Source organism: Anomalospiza imberbis, chromosome 9 (assembly GCF_031753505.1).
Source record: "Anomalospiza imberbis isolate Cuckoo-Finch-1a 21T00152 chromosome 9, ASM3175350v1, whole genome shotgun sequence".
Classification (NCBI taxonomy): Eukaryota; Metazoa; Chordata; class Aves; order Passeriformes; family Viduidae; genus Anomalospiza; species Anomalospiza imberbis.
This window is the reverse complement of record NC_089689.1, coordinates 21365919-21390024: the sequence shown is the minus strand read 5'-3', so window position 1 is coordinate 21390024 and position 24106 is coordinate 21365919. Positions and strand designations below refer to the sequence as shown.

The 24106-nt window shown below is 48.8% G+C and overlaps 2 protein-coding genes across 7 annotated transcripts in view; both read left to right on the top strand.

Moving 5' to 3' along the window:
• KIF2C (kinesin family member 2C) overlaps nt 1–24106 on the top strand; it is a 425302-nt gene that overhangs the window by 338128 nt on the left and 63068 nt on the right. The gene's annotated exons all lie outside the window — the stretch shown is intronic.
• Nucleotides 1–24106, top strand: part of ERI3 (ERI1 exoribonuclease family member 3) — a 135124-nt gene that overhangs the window by 62455 nt on the left and 48563 nt on the right. The window contains exon 6 of one of the 6 annotated variants that reach the window (XM_068199146.1): nt 887–2700. The exons of the other annotated variants lie outside the window; for them this stretch is intronic. Coding sequence (XP_068055247.1) covers nt 887–925 — 39 coding nt within the window. The 3' untranslated portion in view covers nt 926–2700. Of the gene's footprint in view, nt 1–886; nt 2701–24106 lie in introns of those variants that run through there. 6 annotated transcript variants of the gene reach the window in all.

Below are 24106 nucleotides of genomic sequence, written 5' to 3'. Positions count from 1 at the left end.
TGTTTGTCTGCTGCTGCTGAGGTTAAACATACTGCTCAGACCTTTGTTCCATGGGTCTGGTTGCTGCTTGCAGGTTGAGGAAGGAGCTGGGAGTTGAAGGCACAAATATGTGAAAAATGGCCTTTCCTAGAGCCCCATGGGAACGGCAAGGGACAGAGCATCCCTGCATCCCAGCCATTCATCTAGAGCTTTACTTGAGTACCAGCACAGCTGCCTAGTGCCTGGGAGAAGAGCTGGTTTTCTCAGCATTTATTTGAAACACAGGAGCTCCATGGACGAGCATGAAAATAGGCTTTTGCAGTTCTCCAGGAAGGCATGATGAGCTCTCAGATTTTCTAGCCTTGGCAATTAAAACATTACCTGTTTTGGTCCTCATTTTCCTACCAAGCCAACATAGCTACAAAAGGGAGAGTGACTGCTTGCCATTACCACCAGCAACAGCAGGCTGGTTTACCTGAAAGTGGGAAGAACAGAATTTTTTTTTCTTTTGTATGAGATGTTCCTGGTGCCCTGTGTTGTGTGTGATGTACTGTCCTACTGGAAGGATTGGGACTTTGTTACTGGTGTCTTGGCTGGGAAAGTGTGGGTGTGCAGCCTTTGCCCCATTGCACAGAAGCATACCAGGGCTTGGCTTTGGCTTCTTAGGGGCTCAGTATAAAGCAGCCAGAGATGATGAGCAGCGAGATGGGAGATACAGTAGTGGAATTTGTATATTAATAACTTGCAGTACTTCACACTCATTAAATTAATTAATTAAATCCCTAAGAACCCCAAGGCTACTAAGGAAGTTGATTTCAGAGTTAGGATTAAAAGTCTCCTGTCACCCTTCCCCCATGCTGGCATAGCACTTCTGGCTTCATCCTGGCTTTTGCTCTTTCACTTGCAGGTTTCCGTGCTTGAACTCTGCCTGCAGCCCAAGGATTGAATCTATCAAAGTGGCTTTTCTAAGAACTGGCTGAAAAGTCTACAGATATGATCCACTTTTGTTTAGAAAACAACCCATCTTTTGCCCTTGTTTGGGCATAAACTTCTCTTATTTTGTGGCCTGCTGGGGAGGGCAGCTCTCATCACTCTGAAGCATGAGCCCAGCCAGGGTCTATCCCACAGTGGCTGGTTTTCCCAGTTTCCTAAGCACTGTCTCCTACAGACCAGGACCATTTTCTCCTTGGGTGCTCTGACATGAGTGCTGCTGCCATCTTTTTATAGGGCATCAAAGCTCCTGAGCAAATGGCCATTCCCAAGCTTGCTCAGTACCCATCAAGCTCTCAGCAGTCCCTTCTGGGTGTCAGTAGGTATGGTAGGGCAAGATGCTTTTATTTATTGACAAACATGCACCTTTCCTTCCTTGTGTTCAATGTTGTGTTGCAAAAGCTCATAATCATGTTGTTTGATTCTTTCCTGGGCATCCTATCCACAGCTGAAATTGTAGGTCTCACTCATGAGATCAGCTGATGGATCAGCTCCATCCACCTCACCTTTCTTTGAGCCAGGACACTGGCATTTCAACACTGCACTCAAAATACCTTAGAGCAAACGACTTACATTAAGCCATGCAGGATGGAGTGTAGTTGAGCTGTTGTCTCTCCTCCAAGCATTGGTTGACATCCCAAATGGTTTGAGTGGTATGGAGATGAAATGTCAGTGTACTGTTCTGCCAGTGCTCCTCCTGCATGCATCCTGCAGATGTGTTTTTAAACAAACTGTAGATATTTAGGGTATGGTTTTGTGCCAATTTCAGGAAAGCCTGTTCTCTGTGCTCTGCCAGTGTGGTAACCTCTGTCAGCCTGACTCTGACTGATGCTGGTAATATTTGAGAGATTATTTGGGATCTCTGCCTTGGCTGCGCTACTCACTCAGGGAAGAGCTGTCCTGTGTGGATGCTGCAGCTGCCAGAGGAGTGCACTTCTTGCCTGATAGTATATTTTGGAGGAGGCAGGTCTACCAGGACTAAGGGTAGCACAAAACTTTCAAATAGCTAATTGCTAGCCTCCAGCAGGTCCAGAGTGGACCTTTATTTCTGTAGGTGAAGATCTTTCAGCCTCCTTGGGACATGTCATTCTGTTCTTGCGTTTTGGCACCAACTCTATTTGGCCACTGCAGTGGAGAGGCATCCCCACACCTCTGCTCAGCCCTTCCAGGTAGGAAGGAACTTGTCTTGGCAGAGCTGCCAAACCAGAAACAGCTCTGAGTCTCTCCTGTGTTTTGGGTCTCCCTTTGCCATTGTACCACGTCTGTTTTGCCCGTGGATTTCTGCTGCACCATTCCTTCCCCTGTGGGGACAGTCTGTGCCAATCAGGAGGTGACTGATCCTCTGCTGGTAACTCTGCCACATGCAGTTTTCAGCAACCTCCCAGGAGCTGCACAGGACTGTCTGCTCTAAGCAGTGGAGGTGCATGGTCATTCCTCTTGGTGCAGGAGAGTTCTAGCAACACACTCCTTGCTCAGCCTTCCCTATGGGGCCCAGCTAAATCCAGTTGTAAGAATGTGGCTGACGTGCTGTGAGGACAGGGGCTCTGACAGATCCAGGAGACAGGAAAGCCATGTGACTGAATACCAGACTGTGTTTGCTCTGCCTAATTATCAAAAGTATGAGTTTGTTCTGCTAGGTGCACATTATGCCTTTATTGTGCTGTAATTATGCCAGCTGCCTATGTTTAGTGTCATAAAAAGGAATAAAATGCCCATTACCCGCCTAAAGAATTCTTCTCGTGTTTTTTTTTTTTTATTTTTATTGCTCTGGAGTACACAGTGGGGATATCTTTGGTCGGCAATTCTCCATGCAAAATAGCTAGTGAAATACTGTGCCTTTCAGAGAGCTCCTCCAGCCAGCAGCCTGCAAAGGCAGCTGGCCCACAAGCCTCACCTGGCGCTGCCTCTGTTGCTTTTTGCCAGCCCGATCTGGTAGTCAAAATGGTGAAGCCACCACAATGCCTTCCTCTGCAGGAGCTCGACTGCTTTCCAGCAGCATTTTCCTGCTGCCATCCAGGTCCCAAAGCTCCCTCCTGCTGACACAGCACATGAGAGGTGCAGGATGCTTTCCAAGCCTGGGAAAAGATGCAGCCTCTCTACCTGCTGACCCGCTCAGGAAGACACAATGTTGTCTAGGCCTGCCTAAGGTATTTTTTGGACAGAATGCTATGTTAAGGTGTCCCATGCCATGGGGAAGCACTTAAGGTTGTCGAGGGAGCAGCCCAGAGAGATGTGCGGGTGGGAGACACGCATTCTTTTGCCCTGCCTCGTCTGAAAACACAAACCAAGTGTCATGAACCTGCCAACGGCCTGGTGGTGCTCTTGTAAGAGAAGGGATACCAAGCATCATACCCCAGCCAGCCCACAGCCCCCGCAATTGGGTTTTGGCTGCTTTGAGGTTTCCTGTGGTGTCTAAATATCTGAGGCCATGTTTCTGTGGTGCTGAGAGATGCCTCAAAGGAGCCACATCCTCCAAGAGCTGAGTTCTGTGCAAACATCAATTACTGAAACAAATACCCTGCCAGGGAACAGCAGCGGGGGGCTTGCTTTGTGTGTGTAAATCCTAGGGGCATTTTGGTGATATTAAGTAATTTCTGATGGAAAAAAAATAAAGCCCCATATCCAAATCCCACATCTTCAGAGGTTTTTAAAAGCTGCCTCTTTGCCTTTTCTTCTTCTAATGTTTCAGTCTCTAATTGGAAACTGACTTTATTAGCCTCATTAGAAATGGTTAGTGATGGCTATAGATAGCTCTTAAATATATGGTTTTGGTGGGTGTTAAATCTCTTGGGTTAGTTGGCTTATTTTTCAACTCGATGTTAATGTTCAGCAGGTCCCTGATCCCCCCAGCCCAGCTGTGCCACAAATACCTTGCACAACGTCCCTTTTAATTCCCTCCACTTATTTTTTACGTCAGGTGTTCCTTGAAGTGGCCTTCACAGTTCTCCACCCTTTCAGCCGATGACTACGTCAGGGGAAGATGGACTTGTGCCTCCCCGCAGCTTCATTGCATATGCACACGCTGTCTGCCCCGGCGGCACGATTGCCTTGGTGAAGAATCCAAGGGGCTGCTGATAGCAATCATTGATTAAGAGGGTAATTGTCCTGAAAATTCAGATTGATCAAAAGGCAGAAATGATAACTTGTGTAACTGTGTTTAAAACCACGTCCTGTCAATAGAGGAGACTGAGACGTGGCAAGCAGAAAGCAGGGAGAATTGGATGTGCAAGCAGGTGAGTGTGCCTGTGGTTCAGGGAGGAGGGGGAGCCATTCTTCCTTGGGGTCCATAGCAGGATGTTTCTTGTCACTGACGCTGGGCTATTGGAGATTCAATCACTTTTATCTTCCCCTCTCTCTCAATCCAAATGCCTTTTCATATTAGAAAATTAGAATCAGCTCTGCTCATGCAAGATTTATTAGCTCTGCTGAGCAATACCACAGAAGAGTAAATGATGTCGCATTTCAGGGGCTTTTTACACATTATGACCAAACTTGCAACTTCTTAAGTATTTTTCCATTGAGCCACTACAGGATGTTAAAGGGATGGGGAGTCAAACTTCTCTCTGGAAATAGTTCTGCACCAGTTCAGATGTCTTTTCTTTATTATCAGAATGATTGGATTTGGATTCTAATACAGATCTTTTCTTTGGGCTCAGTTTCTGTGCTTATTACTCTGGAAATCAAACTCTGAGAACTGAGCCTGTTTATCGCATTTTTTTCTTGGGTCCCTTTGTAGAAACTCTTTTTGGTCCTAAAATGGGTGTCTTTGGAGCTCTGCTGCTAGCTGGCACTCATTTACATCTGAAGAAGGCAAATCTTGTTTCCTGCTCACTTTTATTCCATTGTGTTTTGCACTGGGTGGCTTCTTTTTAAAATGCCTTCTGACTTTGTGCTGTACACAGCTCATGTTTTGCATAGTGATGGTCCTTTGGTCTTCAGGTAGTAGATGTTAAAGCTCTTTAAAGACATGAATGACTTTAGGCTCATACCACTCAACAGACGTTATTGTGGGGATACTGAGGCATGGGGGATTGGATGATTTTCCTGTGAATCCATATCAGAGATTGAAACAGAAATTAGGTCTCATCTCTCCTGCCTCTGGACTTCGGCCACAAGGCTTGTTTGCGAGGCTTTTCACTTTCAAATTGCTTTGCAGGCATTAAATCCATGCAGCATCCTCATGGGCTGGCTGCACAGGAGGGTCACTCAGCCACAAGACTCAGAATGACCAGTTGCTGGGAGCCTCTGCCTGACCTGCTGTTCAGTTTTTCTCCCCATCTCAAAAATTAAAGCACTTGAGATACACAGTATTTCACTGGTGCTACCTACACAAATCCCTAGTGCTCTGCAGCATTTCAACCCTCTCAGAATGGGCATTTTGTATGTAGCCCCTACACAAAAATGTCTGTTGCCAAGGTGAACACCATTTTTCTGCTAGATCTGGTTTGGAATACTCTCAAAAAGGGAGCAAATTTTTCTCCAGCCATCATTATTTAGGAAAGCAGACAGCACCACACATGGATACTGATGCCACTGCTCAAGTGTCTCGCACCAAAACCAGCATTAAACAACAGAAGCTGGAATCAAGCTGTGGAAGGGAATAGTTCATTCATAGCTATTCATTCATTCATATCATTATGGTGTGGTGGAGCCGAGCATGTGCATCTGAGCTTCTGCCAGTCTTTTGTCTATTTGGGTCTGACTTTTTCTTGACATGGCTGAGCTGCTGGGAGTGGGAGTATTGCAGTGCAGACAGGGTGGAGGAGAGGTTTGGGCAGCCTCACGGCTGAGGCTCCAAAGGCTTAGCAACATCCTCTGCTTGGCAGCTGTAAAGGGACTTTATTAACAGGCAGTACTAATTACATTTAAAATAACGCCATATTTGGACTTGTCCAAGTGCCAGCCTAACTTGGTGCAAAGTTTTGCCATTCATTCAACAAAAGCCATTTCTGAAGAGCTGCTTAGAACTGTGTGTGGCTGGCAGGGAGGTTTCTCATCAGGTGTCGAATCTTGGAAGGCAGATACACTTGACAGGCAGAAGGACTTGACTTCTTCTCCTTCCATGTACAAGCACTATGTATTATTCAGGGTCTTCTTAAGTCAACGCTGGGTTATTAATCGGACGTTTCTCTGCATATTAAATTTGCCTACTAATTTTGAGGCTCTGGAAGAGGATTATGGGTATGAGATTGCAGAGTATTTTCTTTCCCTCTGTGAGTCTCTGAACAACCCGTATGTGCCATCTGTGGCTGCTGCACCCCCTTGCTTTGAGTTCAGATGACATAGTTCTGCCTGTGCAGCAGCTGCATGGAGAGGTGAGGTCCAGGTTATTGATGTAATGCTCTTGTTTCCAGATAGTCATGGATGATGAGGGGAGCAGGGCCAGGGCTGGAGCAATAAAAGCCTTGTTGAACCTTGAGGGACCAAGCAAGACCCCCACACACCACTTCCTAAGGACTAGGGATGCTACAGTCTCAGGTGTCACTCTGGTGTGGTGTCCAGGTGTGGGGCAGGCATTGTACACAGGCCAGGAAGGGTTTGATCCATGATGTAGATGCTATCCACCTCCCCTTGGCTCCTGCTCTGTTTGCAGACTGATGTAATGAGTCATTTGCAGCTGGTTTGGAGACAGCCTCTTGTCTTGGGACTCTCTCTCCCCTGTACCCCAGCCAGACTTTATGCTCCAGCCTCCTCTCCCTCCACAAGCTCTGGCAGTGCTGCCTGTGGTAGGCAAGGCACGTGGGCCAGTAGCGCCTGCACGTTCCAGGAATCACGTCAGCTGTCATTACTTACATTACCTTGATTGGGAACAGTCAGTTATGTCACCGTTCATCATCGCCTCTCTCCCAGGAGAGGCTGAGGAAGGAGGAGAGGAGCAGGAATTATAAAGCACTTCTGCAGTGCTCTGCCAATCCCACTGCTCCGTTGGCTGAACATCTGTCATCAGGCAGCTTGAAGAGAAGGTGCTTTGTCTGATGGATCTTCCCATTGTAGCCCCACAAGGAGGAGCCTTCTGCAACACCAGGACTGCCCCACAGGAAGAGCACTGGGGACTCTTACAGAGTTTAATATGAAGGGAAAAATGCTGCTGCCTGGGAAGCTCGGTGGGGTACTGCAGCAGAGCATGCTGGGCAGTTGGGGCCGCAGGATGGCCTCTCCTGGCTGAGGGCTGCTTTGAGCCAGGTAGTTACCAAAACTGTCTCCAGTCCAAATGAGTTAGAGCTTGGACTTGGATGTTGTCCCCAAGTGTGACCATGGAGGATTTCTGCCCATGTCTCAGGTGGAATTTCATCCTCCCTTTGGCCAGGAGCTCCAAATTCCCTGGATGAGAATGAGATCTGGGTTTTGATGAAGGAAAGTTCTTCTTTCTAATGGAGAATTATCTGGAAAGTTTCCAGTCCTCTGCCCCAACTGATTTGGGAATTTGATTCCAGTTCCAGCAACGAGTCTCTTTGACTCTGGTCCCCATGGCAGGCTGGGGGACAATATGTGGCAGTAGCTGTGTCCATCTCTGGTGGCAGAGCCCATGATGCCATGTGTGGTGAGGAAGACAGTTTGTCTGTCCAGCAGTCTCCTGTGAATGAATTTGTGACTGAACTCAGGGAGGGTTTGAGAGGGTAAGAAGAAATAGTTCTGTGGCTGTAGCCAGGAGGTGCTCCAGGGCTGTAAGGCCAGGTTCCCCAAAGCTTGCGTGACAAGGTTGTCAAGGCTGAAAGCAGGAAGGGTTCAAGAAGCACATGTAGCCCAGCAGGACACACTGGGAGGTGGGGAAGGCAGTAGTGCCTGCCTCCTTGTGTTTCATGCTATGTGTATTGGTCCTGGCACTATGACGTGAGAGAAACACTATCTGTGAAGCACAGTGCTCACATTTTAACTTCTGTAAACTGGGCAGAGAGCAGGGGTGGCTTGACAGCAGCTGGACCTCAGTGAGTCCCAGTATGTGGGTATTCAACCCAGCTTGGGACCTGGCAGTGCCTCTCCAGAGATCAAGCCAGTGAAGGGGAGGAAAGTCAGGACAGGAGTGGTCTGTACCCAGGTTCCAAAGTGGGGAAGGAAAATAAGTTCTGTGTGTCTGTATGTTTCTCCTTGGAACAGCTCCATCACAGGCAAGAAGATTGTTCAAAGGGGAGTATTAAAACAAAATGGAGGAACTGGCTGGCACCAGCAGTGGCACATGGGTGCTGCACATGGGGGGTGTGTGGGTAGGTCATGGGTTCGCTGAAGCAGCCTGGTCTCAGCCTGTGCAAGGCATCTTGTGCAAGTAGAGCCAGCAAGGTCTGACCTGTCATCCATCCTGTCATTTAAAGAACTTGCACTCTACAGAAGTGATGCTTTCTGTGTGCCAGGGGCACCACTGCAGTTTCTCTTAGCTGAGTTTGAAGAGCTCTTGCTGTCCCCAGATTTAGGTGTAGGTGGTGTTGTGCTTGATAGCCCGAGTGCATGGAGTTTGCTAGGCAAGGAAGAGATTGAAAAGAGTACATGGAGCAGAGGAGAATTGTTCTTGAGGAAAGGTAGGTTTCCATGGTGGGTGGATAGCTATTGAAGTGAGTAAATACTTGCTATAAACATGTTCAGAGCATCTCTGTGTGAAGAACCCAGCACAGCTTTTCCAAGTGAATAGAAAGAGAGCCCGGGTTCAGTTCATATGTCTGTTTTCATTTCTTTTCTTCTTCTGGTCAACTGTGGCTGTAGATAAGAGTTTTCTATTTGAAGTTCAGAAGGGAAGGGAAACCCATTGTTAGAAGGGGAGACATTTTTTTACTTGATATCTATCTCCAGCGACACAGCGGAGAAGGAAAAGATTTGCTATGATAAAGGTAGGTTTAAGGAGAAAAAAAAAAGGCACATTGAGTGTTGCTTTTCTCTGTACTTCAAAGCCTGGAGTAATATGGAACAGTATAAAAGAAGAGAGGTAAAAAAACCAACCTAGCCCAGCCTCTGCACAGGGGCTGAGAGTGCCATAATAGAGCACCATCCTGGCCAGAAATCCAGAGCTGTGCCTGAGTTGTTCATCTGGGCTTGGCATGGTGGTGGTCAGTATGCACAGCACCTGCCAGGAGTCCACAGGGATGGGCTGCAAAGGGGGATGGATGCTCCTTTTGGGGAAAGCAGGGGAAACGTTTTGCAGGTATGCATCCTGTGGAAGGACTGAACCAAGGGAAGTCACTCACTGGAAAGCAAATCAGGCAAATGTGGAAGCAGTATGGGAAAAATGTGCCAATAAACATCTAATTATTAAAATAACGTGGAGAGTGTATGGAGTGTTCAATACAGCATGGCAGAGTGAAAAAGCTGAACAGCACAGCTCTGGTGAAGGCTGTGGGTGGGAAATAGCTAAATATCTCTGGCCATGTGCCTCAGGGCCAGTGGGGTTGGCTTTCTGGGGTCCTGGGCTGTAGGATCAGCATTTCCCAGGGCTCAGTTGATTCTAAACAAATAAGAGTAGAGGAGTGCTGGGGATAGGGTACCTGTGAGTGCCATTCCCTTGCTTGGAGCAGGCATGAGCATAACAGGGGGACTGCAGCTCCACAATCATCAGCGGGACTCCAGTGCCCTAAATGTGGATTTGGGATGTGCAAGACAGGCAGGGTTAGGAGTTCCCTCCCAGGGAACAAGGCAGGGGACAGAGAAATGTAGCCTGGGGAGCTGGGGCTTGTGACACCCCTGCTGCAGTCCTGCTCTGTTCATGTAGGTGTCTCCTTTCCTCTGGCCCTCCAGCCAGACTGATGGCATGGTGCTCCATGTCATCATGGTTTTGGTCTTCATCCCCATCCAAAGCTCCATGCATGATCCTGGCTTCTGGAACAGCCCTTATTGTGTCAGCCCATTGCTGCTCTGCCAGCCTGTTTTGGGGTTGCTGAGCTGCTGGGACACCCCTGGAACAGACACCATCCAAGGCCTCCTGTTCCCCTCCAAGAAGCTGCTGCCTTAAATACAGGAGAGAGCAAGCCTGTGCTGGAGGCTTTGCCTCTGTGGGAGTCTGGGGAGGAGCAGAACAAGAAACCAACAAACTCATTTTCAGTGCTGACCTGAGCAGAGGTTGGAAGTAAAAAGATTTCCAGCAAACCTGGGCTGGTCAGGGTTGCTAACGAGCCTTTCCTTTGAGCAATGTTTTACATTCTTTAAGGATGGCAGGGTGCTCCTGGGGAGAATCTGCTAAAGTAAATGGCAGAGTCAAGTGTGCCGGCTCCTTTCTTTCCCTTTTCTTTTCCCTTTTTTTTTTTCCTTTCCCCTTTCTTGGTTCTCTTTATTATGTGGAGTTGCTCTGGCTCTTTCTCTCACTTCTGTTTCTCCTTTTGTTCTCTCTTTGTCTATTTATCACACTGTGAAGGTTGAAAGAGATGTTATTAATCTGGGAGAATGAAGGCAGGATTAGTGGTATGAATCGGATTTTGAGAGCTGTAATGATGGAAAGACTCGCTCTGCTGGCGGGCTGCGTGAGTTTGATAAATGGGGAGCACTCCAAACTGACTCGCGCCTTCCTCCGCACTGCTCGCTTTGCCCGCTGGGGCGTGCCATGCTCTCAGATCTGCCAGCCATCCCACACCGCTCCTACCTGAACCAGAGCAAAAAGCCAAGGGTAAATCAGAGACAAATATCTCCCATTGCACTTAAAGAGATCATTTCTTTCAACATCTTTTTCAAACGGAGTCCTGTCAAGTTCCTGGACAGCCTTGTGTGGAGGTAGGATCCTTCCTTGGAGTGTGGCTTGGAACCATGGCCTCGTGTTATTGTCTCCTGCCGTGGCTTTGCAGAGAGCAGTGACGAGTTAGTGTGGCTGCAGCAGAACTCCCATCCTGCAAGGCACAAAGAAGCAGGATCATCCTCATAGGGCTGCACCCTGCTGTGTTTGCCTCCTGAGGACTGTGACAGGCTTCAAAGCCCTTGTGGAGCTGGAAGAAAGCAGGGGCTATTTCATCAGAAGTTGCTTTGGAGTCTTTGCCCTGAAATCTCCTGAGTGAGGGGTTCTCCCCTTGCATAACATGAGCCAGGTTCCCTGTTACAACCTTGGGGTGAGGCAAAGTAGCTCTGAGAACAGCCACAGAGAGTAACAGCCCGGAGCTATGGGCCAAAACAGGACTCTCTGGACAGCATATTTAGTGAGTAGGGTTCTTTTCTGGGATTACCCATCACTGCATACTCACCTACTTGAACCCTTCTTCAACCCCACCTTTGGGTATGTGGTGGCCCACATTGCACCCTGCAGTGCCAGAAAAGTGAGGGACAAACTCATAGGTTTAGGTTATGTTGCACTTTGAAGCAAGGACAGAACTTGCTGAAGTTATGCCACCAGGTATTCATATGTGGAGACTCTGCCCTTGTCCCAGGGTCCTTCATGGGAGTCCTTACTCCATCCTCTGGTATGGCCTCTGTGCATATTTTGGGCTTGCTGCTTGGTCACGGCTGGCCTTGGGTCTTGTGGTCCCACCTGAGAGCATGCATTTGCTGAAGTGAGATGTGGTTGTGTGAAGGCCATGTGCAATGTGTTGGGAAGGTTTGGGTTCTTCAGTGCCCCTTGCCCCAGAGGCTGTGGACATAGACTGGCCCTACAAGTCCCCATCCAGAGGGATGTACCTGGTGGTGGTTGCAGGACAACCCATCACTGCAAGGTTTGCACCTTGCCTGGGTTAAGCAGGGGGTTATTGCTCAGTAGAGGAGGGGGAACAGCAGTGTGCAGGAGCAATCCTGCTTCCAATGGGGAGTCAGACCACCAGGCAGCCCAGAGTTGTCAATGTCCCTTTAACTACAAGGTAATGGACTCCCCCGTGCTCAGGCTGAGCTCTGCTTCTGCCTTGGCAGGAACAGTAATGATTGTCAAGGTAGAGCTAATGAGACGTGCACATCTTTAAAGGATCGTGGCTTCCAAGACAAAATTAAAAGGGAAAAAAAAAAAAAGAGAAATGAGGGAAGGAGAGAAAGTCCAACTGCACTGCCTTGGCCAGCAAGGTGTGCGTCCATCTGTCTTGCCTGCCCTTGGCAGGATCACCCCTAAATGACTAGCATGGCCTCTTTGCTTGCTGCTGCAGCTCCTGTTTGGCCCTGAGAGCTCCTTCACCTCCCTGTGACCTTCCCCCCATCCTCTCTGCAGCCTCTGTGCCCAGTGGGGAGAGAGCAGGGCATTGCTGGGTGTCACATACCTGCTGCTGTGTGGCTTGGCTGTGGGGACAGTGGAGCTGAAAAGTGGGATAGCAGGAAGACATACAATGAGATTAAGAACACAGGACTATCCTGTCCTGGGTCAGTTGAAGGTGTGGGGATGGTGGTGCTGTCAGTCCTGGCTCACCCCTCTTTTCATCCTTTTCTCCCAGGTCTGGGATTGATGCAGTTGGCATTTCCAAGCACACATAAAGGTACGGTCTGGATACCAGGGTTTTAATGATCTCCCAAATGCCTGTCCCATTGTGGGTAGGGAGGAAGAGACGTCTCCACTTTAGTGTTGGGAAATGCTCCATGGCCACTCCTGGCACTGAAGAAGGCTGTGTCAACCAGCCTGAGCCAGGATGTGACCCTTTGGGAAGAGCTGGCAGGGGAGCTGGGATGCTGTGTGCAGTGTTTGGTGTGACTGCCTGCCCACACTTTTCCTCCTGTTCTCACTATTTCAACTTCACAGGTTGAATTGGTTCAGAGCAGCCAAACTAAATGAGGAGAGAAATGATCAGTCAAATTTTTCTTAAATCCTGTCTTTAAGAGATAAGTACTTGGCTGGAACTTTAAGGCAGGTAATGAGGCTCTCTTCAGATCAGCTTGTGATGTGGAAAGTGCTAGATTGACCAGGCTGCAACTGGAAGAAAGCTCTGTCACAGCCGGGGACGGTGCGGCATGGGACTCCCCACACTCTGGCACTCTGCACCAGCTGCCGCCCGCTGCTCCCTGATGCCTTTGCCTTCATCCTGCAAGGAGCAGAATACACCTAGGAGCTGTGGGGAGCAGCTTAGTCATACAAAACTGAGTGACTCCCTTCCACACAAGGAATGTCAGTCAGTGCCTTGGACCCCAGCCCCAATTTGCTCCAGCCATTCAGGCAAGAGCTTGAGTGGAGGTGGTGAGCCAGAGGACCACTGTCCCTCCAAAGGACTCTCACCAGTTTTCAGTTTTAAGCTGACAGATTTGTTTTGCTAAATAAATCAGAGTCACTTCAAGCCTTGCAAGTGGCTCTATGAGGTGGGGTTCTCTCAATCACATCTCAAGCTGGTGCAAGGGGAGAAGGATATTGATGTCATTCTTCCAGCAGCCTGGTAAGAATGTGTTGGTAGGATCATCCTTCCTTTTCAAGACACTGTCCTTCCCTCTGCAGTGGGGCACCAGCAGTGCTTGTCTGCCTCAGGATGACACCTTCACAAGGCACTTACCAGAGAAGAGGAGCTGGTTTGTTGGAGGAAAAGTGGCAGTGCAGGAGAAGCAGAAGAGAAGGGAGCAATGTTGTGCAAGATGGGATGTACAAGTGTCTCTTCCTAGCTCCAAAATACTTGCTTCTCCTTCAGTCTGTGACTGGTAAGGAATCTGGCCTTACCTGCATGCAGTGCACAACAATGCTGGTGCCAGACTCTTATGCCCTTGCTTCCTTGTGCCATGCCCACCGGGCAGCACCTTGCCATCTTGCTCTTCTCTAGGGCTCTCCTAGGCAGGAGCTGGGCACCCTCTGAGCTTTCTGGTTTGTATCCAGGATTTTTAGGCCTTCTGTTGTTAATTATTGAGATGTAATAATGTGATTAGTGCACTATTAAAAAAATCGCTGATATGATTACCATGGATTTAATATCACATGATATATCATTACATTGTTACATGGTGACAGATGTAATTGAAATACACTTATTGGAGCCTGGGGTTGTGTTTCATTCAATCACAGCAGCACCTCCGGGGGGCAGAGCAGAAATGGCTAAAAAAAATAAAAAGGCATCAGGATTGGAATTTGTAATGAAAACAAAGAAACTTGCAGCCTGTTCAAGTGTGGGGCAACTGCTGCTTTGGCATTTTCTCTATAGGAATTTAGAAAGGTACAAGTTTGGAGGATCACCTGGAGATTGGCCAGTTGAGTTGAACCTGTTTGCTCAGGAGACCTGCAGGAGGACGTGTGCTATGGACCTGTACCCAGAAGGCTTCCAGCCACCTTGCAGCACATGAGCCTGGCACTATGGGCACTATACAACTGACCTCTTGGTCCCTCTTGGCTCCTTTTTAAATGGGAAGGGGACCCAAAGATGGTATTCACTGTGCTGTGGGAAAGCCAGCCAGCCACTCCCCGCCTTTTGCCTAACACATTTTTGGAATCAGGGATAACTCAGTTGCCTCTTGTGTGGCTCAGGCTGTGCCACAGAGGAAGGGTAGGCAGTGGCGAGCTCACCTGCACAACTGTGACCTGGGTCACGTTTCCCTCCATGTCAGTGAGAAGAAGTGACATCTGTCTCTGCCACTTTATCCTCGAGGGGATCTGCACGTGGGCTTTGGGCAGCTGGAGTGAGGAGAGGAGCAGCTCTCATGTACCTTCTGCAGGGGCAGCCAACTAAAATGGAGCCTGGGCAGGGAAGGGACTGAGCTTTCACTGCCCATGGGGCAAGGCCTGAGCTGGAGAAATTTACCTGCAAGAGAAACACAAAGAACCTGCCTGCTGGTGGCTCAAAGCTGCAACTTCTCACAATGGTGGTCAATAAGAAACTGGTGGTGAACACAGAAGTCTCCTTTTCCTTCATCTTCTCCCCTTCCCAGGGTCACCCACCCTCCCAGTCCCCCACAAGGCAAGTTTGGGGTGTTGCCTTGGACAGGATCAGAGCTGTGGCAAGATCTCAGAGATACAATACAGCATACTTAATGCACTTTAATTGCTCTTATCATCACCATGTACTAAATTTCATCCCATAAAGGGGGCAGAGACGTGATTTTGTCTCAGGTACACCTGTTCCCACCTCTACTGCAGGTCCCAGGGCTATTTTATCTTTGCAACAGACAGTGTTTAGGTGAATGTGAAACTGAAGGGTATGCTTTTAATCTTGCCCTCATCCAAAACAAAGGAAAGAGGAAGAATTTGTGGATAGAGTGAAGGCGACTTTTCCACCAAGATGGGAATGGCAGTGTGGTGAGCTTGAGACATCTGGATGTTTGCATAATGATGTAGCAGCATCTGGCCCTGGTCACTATCTCAGCATTCACATGTTCAGCACAGCATCACCCCCTACTCCAATGTGTCCCCAAAAAACAAACCTTGCTGATGCTTGAGGGATCACTTCTGTTTTGGGCTTTCAGTTCTGTGTCCTCCCCCAAAAAAGTGCTCCCACCCCTCTCTTGTGGAGCCAGCATACCCATTCTAAGCCCTTGTTTTGCTGGGAGCTGTGGAAATTAATTTCCAACTGGCATGGGAGCTCTCTGGCTGGGAAGACTCTGGCAAGCATCTTTCTTTTGAGGTTAAAAACATAATTTCAGTCTGACCTCTGCATTTTGGAGCTTTTGTTGGTTTTCTCCACCCCCAGATGGTTTTGTGTGTGATTTTAAAATAGCCTTCTTCTCTTGGTTGAAGCTAGCTGATGCGTCCACTTCTCATTCGAGGATTGTTGTGTTTTATTAATGCTGTTATTATTCCATTACTGTCATTGTGCTCTTTTATAGCAAATAGCTTAATTTAGTTGAGATACACAGATGCTGAGAGTTTAAGTGAAATCTTCAGCGCTTGGTATGCTGGGCACTGAGCAGATATTCCCTAAGCACTTCAGTATAAACCTTTCACTTAAAAACAAATAGGCTGCTGGGGCAGTGCTGGGTGGCAGGAGTTGGGAGAGGGGAGAAGGGGCAGGGACTACCTGTTTAGTACTATACAGAGGACCTCATAGTTAAATGTGACTATAGGTGCTGAGGAATGAAGCTCCCACTGAGGATTTCACCCCCAAGATGGGCTGTGATGGGTCCCTCATCCCTACCAATGCTTGCAGGACAGGGGGAATTATGCCACCAGCGTTGCTGGGTGCTTTGGGTTGAGATTTTTAGGGGTGTGGGGACAAAGTGTACTGCAATTTCTTCAACTGAAGCTGCCTGGCTACTGGGAGAGGGAGGTGAGGACTGGACATGCTGCCACCCTGGGGTGGAAGGTACAGTGCCAGTGAAACCCACTGAATGTTTGAAGAAAAATGGGGCAGCTGGAAAGCTGTACTGTGCTGCAAGTAGATCTTGGAGTAGAGGAGTTGAGAAATAACATTGGTGCCCAGATGACTTAGGGGCCAGGGCCCTACTGTTAGAAATTACTTGGGTGCTTAAGCCTCCTGGGAAGCTGGTGCAATCCAGGCTTTGAAGTGCCTTAGCTACTTCTGAAATTTTACCACTTGCTGTTGACAGATGTTCATCTGAAATGGATGCTTCTTGCTCAGTGCCTCTGGGCATTCATTAATACTAGTGATAACATTTCAGATTGTCTCCTACACCTCTTTCCCTTCCTCCATTCCTTGAAAATTACAAAGGTAAAGCTTGTTAGTGTCATATTATTTGTGCACTTAACTCTTACTGTCTTGGCAAAACTTGCTGATTTTGGTGCTGCCGGTGCCAAAATTTCTTTATGTGGGGCAGGGAAAGCCAAGAAGAGAGTAAAGTAAAATGGAGCAGGCGTGTTGCCATACAGGTTGAGGTGGTACTGATGGCAGTGTTGGCTCAAGTTGTCCTCTACATCTGGCCATGGCATGGAGGGTGCCATGTCCCTGCCAGGTGGTCCTTTGGGGAGCAGCAACTTTGCCTTCCCTCTTTACCACCCATAGCTCTAGGACACCCCAGTCTTCCTGGAGAGGGCTCTGTTCCTCTCTCAAGCCCCTGAGGGGCAGCTTCTTTGGAGGTGCAGGTAGCAAAGACTTGCTTCCCCCCTTTATTCTGTGGCCAAGCAAGGGGAGCAGCTCCCTGTGGTGGGGCACAGTTTGGGGAGAAGAGCTAACCCATGCTATCCATCCCCCGTGTGCACTCATAATAGCTTGGGGGTCCATGGGGAGTTGCTGGGATCATTTTTATTCCCTGCTTTGTGGCAGCTTTGTGACTTTATCTGGCTTTTGAGGCATCTGGGGTAGCTAACAACATGCATGGAGCATCCTCTGTGGAGGAGGCCTGGTGCCTGGGTTTGCTAGAGGTCTGCTTTACCACTTATGAGAAACGAGTTAACCTCCCTTTGATCTCAGTTCACAGCTAACCCTTTAACAAAGTCCGGGATGTGCAAGGAAATCAATACTCAAGGCATTGAATTTAACACCAGCCATCAACTCAAGCGTAACACACACACTGACTGACTCCGATTACAAGGAGCAGTCTGGTTTGAAGCTTGTTTGCCAGCTCTCTGGGGTGGTGCGGGGCAGCAGTGGGGAGGGCAGGCAGGCTTACATGGCTTGCTGTCATTCAGGGAGGGAGTCAGAGGGACCTGGTGTACTCTGCCATGTCTTCCTGATCAGCTGTGTTCTGGTGGCCCATGTCTCCTTATACCTCTGATTTGCAGCCCCAGCAGCTGTTCCCTGACACTGGAGCAGAGAGCTTGGATGCTGTGTGTGATCACTGAATACCTGTTTGTGTACACATGTAATTGTGCTTTGCTGGTGAGAAGCAATAGGACCCAAGGCAGTGCAGGTTCTGCTGAGACAGACAAAAATCAGCACTGCAGGTTAAAAGTCTGGAAAATAAAATGCTGCAGGCGGGAGAGGTTGAGTGTCTGGTCAAGGAGGCAGCTGTGTCATTTTGCCAGCTCCAGTCCTCCCCACAGAGATCTAATTAGATTAGTGGTGAACTAATTGGGACACCTTGTTCCATACCAGCTTCTTACTCTTTGCTGGCACACTGGCAGTGGGCAGGCTGCCTGCCATGGTTCCTCATTGGGAAAGCCAAGTGGTCCACAGCCAAACGCTTTCTGGACAGCCCATGGACCTACTCATCACATCTCAGCTTTCCAACCCCCAGATGCAGACCAGCTCTTCTCTGGGGACATTTGTTCTTATTTGCTTTTAATCTTTCTACCACCCACAACCAGAGCTGAGACAGCATATATAGGTTAGGGATGGGTTCAGAGGGCAGCTGAAGGATGCTGAGGGGGTGGGATGAGCATTCCATGACCCCACAGCTCTATTCTTCCACCATGGCTGCATGGAGGCCATCCCTCTGCTACACATGCTCAGTGACATTGGACAGATCCTGGGACATGCTCCTGACCTCTTGTATCACCAGTAGGCAGCAAGGCAAATCCTACTAGCATTTCCAAGGCTCGCTGGCCGTGAAAAGCCAGCCACGCTACAGAATCTGGGCCTCAGCAGTGGCAAGCGGTGATAGCGCCTTCCACAGGGAGCAGGACCCAGGGGCATCCATGTCTCGGGGTGTCACAGCCCTTCCCAGCGCCTTACAGGTGAATTGCACACATGGTTAAAAGCCACAACCAGAGAGTGTCCCAGCTTGCCCAGTAAGGAGACCCTGCTTGGCTGGCTGTAGGTGGCTCCCTGTGTCCTTGCAGGGGCCCAGCCTGGCTGGAGGTCAGTGAAGCCTGGTGGCACCAAAGAGTTGTGGAAGTTCCTTAAGCTCTCTTGGAAGGCATGAATTGAGCTCTTGAGGACCCAAAGGCCTTCATTTCTGTCAACTGTGACATGATCTTCTCTGTCACTTTCTCAGGACTATAACATGGTGCTGGTGCCCCCTTTCCAGTCCAGTTAGCCAGTCCTGCCCCAAACTCCTGCCTGGCTGTAGCTTCTGTGGTTCATCCCCCCATGCCTCCTTTAATAACCTCTTCTCAGGACCTTGGCATGTTCTCCTTGCAGGTCCCTTTATTGTCTGCTTTCATAACCTCTCTCCAAATTGATTCTCTCATGAAGTGTTGCCCAGCCCCTCAGACCATCTCCTTCTGTTTGTTCTTCCATTGAAATTGGGAAACCTCAATTTTGCCACTGGTTCCCCAGCAGGCTCTGCTAGCTGGGCTGTTTGCCTGGTGTTTGTATCCATCACAGCTCTTACAGGCGCCTCTGCTTTAACCTCCTCAGTCTTAACCCTGACCTGAGTCAATAATCACGAGGAAGAGCTGATGCTTAGATGATCCAGTGTAAACTCTACCTTTGATTAGACAGGTATCATCCCTAGGCACTGGCACAGCAGCACCTTGTTAGCTTTCCTTGGTGTTCCTTTACTGCAGCCATGAGAGCCTCCAATGCGGGCAGGGGATGGGCTGCTGCCCTAGTAATCTTTATTGATCTTTTCCCTGATGTCTCATGCATTGTATTTCTTGCTTTTCTCTCATTTTTCCAGCTGCCTCTCCTTTGAGCAGCTTTGCATCTTGTGGGAGTGCAGAGAAACTCTGTTTTTTTCAATTCTTGCAGAGCAGCAGCACTGAGAGACTCCAACAGCTGTTAGATTGTTGCTCTGCAATGAAAACTTGGGTTTTGCTCCTGCGTGTTTGCTTTCTGGGAGGAGGAGGTAAGAAGGAGCAGGGCAGGTATCTCCATGCCCCTCTGGTCTGTGTATGGATCAGTTTCTCTGCATTGTGCCAGAGGTGTTTTAGAGACCCCATCTCTAAGTCAAAAAAACCCTTAATCCAACAAAGGTCTGTCCCAAGAAGACCTGACCTGGTGAACATGAAAATGGAAGGGATTGTAAGATGTGAGATGAGGGAGAGGTGTGATAAGACATGCACGATAGAAGTGATGAGAAGGTCCTGAAGGATCACTCTGATTTCTTTCCCATCCTCCAGGGCCTGGGTTTTCCAAACAGATTATCAAACTGAGATGTGAACATGCTGGTGACCCAGCATCCCTCCCTTGCTGCCTCCTTGCAAGCACCTAACCTTGGCAATGACAAGTAGTGGAAACCAGACAGTTGAACTGCCTTATCTGGCACCTGCACTGTGAATGGATGTGCAAATGTACATCATCTCCCCTGTGCCCTTCTCTTGGTAACCTGTCCGTGGGTCTCTGCCCTCTATGGTCCCATCATCCCCATCTGGCATGTTTGTGCACAGCAGCTGAACCATCACCAGAGGCATCCTTGCCAAAAATGTCCAGACCACCGTATGCTGAAACATGCTGTGTGTGGTGCAAAGGGGCAGCATGTCTGTTCTGGACAAATGGCTTTGTTTTGCACTGGGAAAACTGGAGTCAAAATGTCAAAGCAGTGTTTTGCACAGGAATAGATTGTTCCTTTCCAAAGGGCAACAGTTCTGTCACTGGCTTTTACTTTGTGGTTCCCAAGCAGAACTGTTCCCACACAGTGAAACAAGCCAATATTTTGGCTTTTCCATCCTGGCTTAGGATGAAAGGTAATGTCTTTGGTCTTTCAGTGGGGTGGACACAGTTTCCCAGCCCGTTACAGCAAGAGCACCCTCCCTGCCAAGGATGTGTTGCTTCTGCTTTCAGCACGTTTGATCCAGCCCGTCTCTTTCAAGGTGTGTGGAAATGAGCTACAATCTCATCATTCCTGCGGAGGCTTCTCGGAGGAGATAGCAGAAGGGTCACAGCGCCTCTGGAAATCTCCCTTCAGGTGATGTGCCGTCGCATTTCACAGCAGACAGACAGAATAACCTTTAGGGCATGGTAAGAGGCAGCGTTTTGAACTCTGAGCTGGGGAGCTCAAGAGCTCATTTCTCTGACACATCATCTGTGTCCCTGCCGGTTCCTGCATCCCCCTGAAATACCTTTGTCCTAATCCATCACTTCCTTAGCTAGAATTTAAAAAAAAATAAGCTGGGCAGTTGGTCCCTTGTGTGCTGGCCACACAAAAGCTAGTCTCTCCTGCAGAAATGCACCCAGACCCTCTGCTGTGGCTGATTTTACCTTAATTTGAGCTGGTCTCAGTCTGTGTGGAAGTGGGGGGCTGCACCATCAGGCCAGCTCCTGGCAGCAGAACGGCTCTCGTGCACTCTCTCACCTTTCCTGCATTGCACCCTCAGAACGTGGGTCCTGAGTTGGGTTTTTTGCCCACAGATTTATCTTTAGTGGGGAGATGAGCGGGCTGGAGCAAGGTGAGCTGGGGTACATGCAGGCTGACACAGGCTGCCCCTACGAACCAGAAGCTGGGAACAGTGGGAGGAAATTGCTGGTTCTCCCTCCTTCCTGCTCTGGAGTAAATAATGGTACTTTTTATTTAGCTATTATTTCCCAGTGGCAGATATCTCCTCAGCTGTCTGTTTAACTATCTTTATCTCACCCTCCTTCTCTGTTTGATATAGTTATAGATAAACAGATAGCTACCTTATTAAATAACATGTTTTAAGAGACCAATGGTATGGTTAACATAAAGCAGCAGCTGTTGATTTGTCTTTCACTGTTGGTTTGTTTTTTGTTGGTTTTTTTTCTTAAGGAAATGCTTTAAATAAGGGATACTTCATCTATTAAAAAAAATACACTTGTAGCAGCTGCTAAGCCCATCCATAAGCCTGCTTTACGTTGTATTTGTGATGGGACTGACAGTGCATGGAGGAGCCTGATTATACACAATTCCATTTTAGCAAGCCCTGCGATGTAATTTCACAGGGCGATCAGTGTTTGAATGTAATAGCAGCCTGTGCTAAGGTGTCAGAATATTAAAGGCGCTAATGGAAAAGCTCCCTGGTACACAAGGGGGACAGCATTACAGGAGACGTCGCAGATGGCTGGGCACTAAACTAATGGGGCAGGATCCAAAAAGGAAAAAAAAACCTCGAGAAGGGAGAGCTCACGGGAGCACGGGCACCTGCTTCCCTCTCACACGGAAATTAAACAGCGAGCAAGGGAGAGGCGAGCGTGTGTGTCTGTAAAGATAGAAATTGAGGGGGGGAAATACCCCCTCTTGAATAGCTTGAAGGTTCTGACAGCCAGCCTGGTGCCAGCTTTGCTTGGGGTTAGATTAAAGGGGTGTGGGGGGAGGTCTGAGCATCACAGCCATGGTCTGATCCTGGAAAGAGAAGAGTAATGTATGGATACTGTTACCCACCCTATTGTAATATGGCAAAACTGCAGCTCTCTTTGGTGGTTGTTCATCTCCAGTTAAATCCAAGGAGGGTGAGATGTATCCACTTTGCAGCTGCCCTGACATCTCAGTTCTGCAGCAAGGTGCATCTGCTGGAGCCATCATGCTCCTTTCTGTCTTCATGTATACAGGGGCTGATGCTGGATCTGATTACAGGGCAGTGTCAACATTTTCCTGTTTACCAGCGTAGTTAGAGGCATCTTCTCCCTCCCCATGAACTCCCAGTTTCCCCAAGAGCAGCCAGAATTGGACCGATCCATTCCTGTCTGTATGGAGAGGCTTCTGTGCCTGTGGTGAATCATCCATGAAGTGTGCTTGTGGGTTTTCCTTGGTATCATACCCAGCTTCCCGCTCTGCTGGCCACAAAGCTGCAGTAGGGAAAGGCTTAGTGCTGCTTTCCTGCTTGAATTGGCCCCACAGGGGCTGGGGTGGTCAGGGGATAGCACTGCAGGATGTGAGCCTGTCCTTCCAGGGTTGGAAGGGTAAATCAGCCACGTGTAGGTACTCCCTGGAAGCTGTCTGCCATGTCGTCATGTGTCTCTGCCTTTCAGGCACTAATCTGGAGCTGCTTGTGTATCTTAGTGCTGGGAGCCAATTGCGTACATCAGAATAACCCAGCTTGGGTCTGTCACCCTGCAGTGCCGCCAGGAACACAGGGACACCGTGAGAAGTCAGCCCTGCCACTTCAGTGCCTGGGAAAGGCACTGGGCATGTGTCTCCCAGATCCTTTGGTCTTGCTAGGAGCCCCCATCCTTGGGCACACCCCAGCTCTATTTCCCAGCCCTCCAGGAACCCAGACCTGTAGTTTTGTTTTGCTTGTGACCAAACCCAGGGCTTTGACCCAGATCTCCACAGCATTAACCTAGTGTGTCGCCAGCCGCAGAGCACACAGCAGTCAAGAACATTTTATCCAGGATAATCCGTAGCCTGGGAGCAAAGCAAAGACTGTTCTTGTTCAAACACAGGGAAATGTGAAGCCTAAACCGCTTGGCACTTTGACACCCTGGAGTCAGGCACACCAGCGTGTTTCTATTGCGGCCTAAGCCAGGGCAGATGCTAAACCTGCACGACAGCGGGGACACCTTCCAGCTGCCTGATGGGACCACAGCATCCAAATGCACCCTCAAGAGGGGCTCTTGGTGGCTGCAGGGTCCCTTCTGCCCCTCCTGAAGTTCAGACAAGTTTTAGCAGTGAATTTGTACAGCTGTGGCTGAGTTGAGATGTTGCCAGGACACAAGCAGGATGAGGCTGCTTGGATGTGTCTGAATGGAAATAGGCAAGGCAAGAGATCACAGCGTGCCTCAGTTTCCCTTTTGCAGAGCTCCTATGTACAGAGCTCTGATGGCATGGGCTGCTTATTTTAGTAAGGAGAAAGCACATACAATTATGCTGCATCCTCTGCATCTTCTCTGACATCTTGGTGCCTTCCCTTAAGATTGACCTGTCCTCCTCCCATGGTCTAGGGGCATGTTACCCTCTGTAAAGCATTTCCCAAGGGTGGGCAGAGCCAGGCAGCTCCCGTGTGCCCAGCACTCACCTTTCAAAAAACAGACCATTCGTATTTTTATTTGTTTAAATTACTCCTTGATGTGAGGCATAAAGTTGTTTCTATTCTAACAAGCAGCTTTGCAGATGGATTAAGTGGACACCAGCTGGGCTTGCCAAAGGCTCCCTGCATACAGGACACGAGGAAAGCTGGCTGTGTGGCACTGATCTGTGAAAAGCCCTTGTGTGAAGAGGGCAGAGTACCAGGCAAAGCCTCAGCGCCTTAGAGGATTTTGTCCAGATCTCATTCTCTCACTGACAGGAAATTCCAGTTCTCCCTTACTTCCACTCAAGTGGGGCCAGACCCCATGCATGGTGTCCCCTTTTTCAGTGTGTCAGCTGCTGTCCTTCCCCCACAACTCTCAGAGCGTTTGTGCTCTGGAGAGTGATGTTACCTGGGAAAGGGGGCACTGCTCACTTCTTCCACAGCATCCTCCCATGTCCAAACCCCAGCCAAACCATGTCCTGCAGTGGCACTGCAGATATATTTGGCAAAGGACAAAATGCTTTTGTCACCCCCACCCAGTAATGATTGGCACAGATGTTTAATTCAAGGCTTAGGTTCACAGGTTCTATGTTGGTCAAAAGTTGTTTTTGTGCACCCTGTACCACTCATGAGTGTTCTCAGTGCACTGAAAGAAACTAATTAAACATGAGTGGTGTT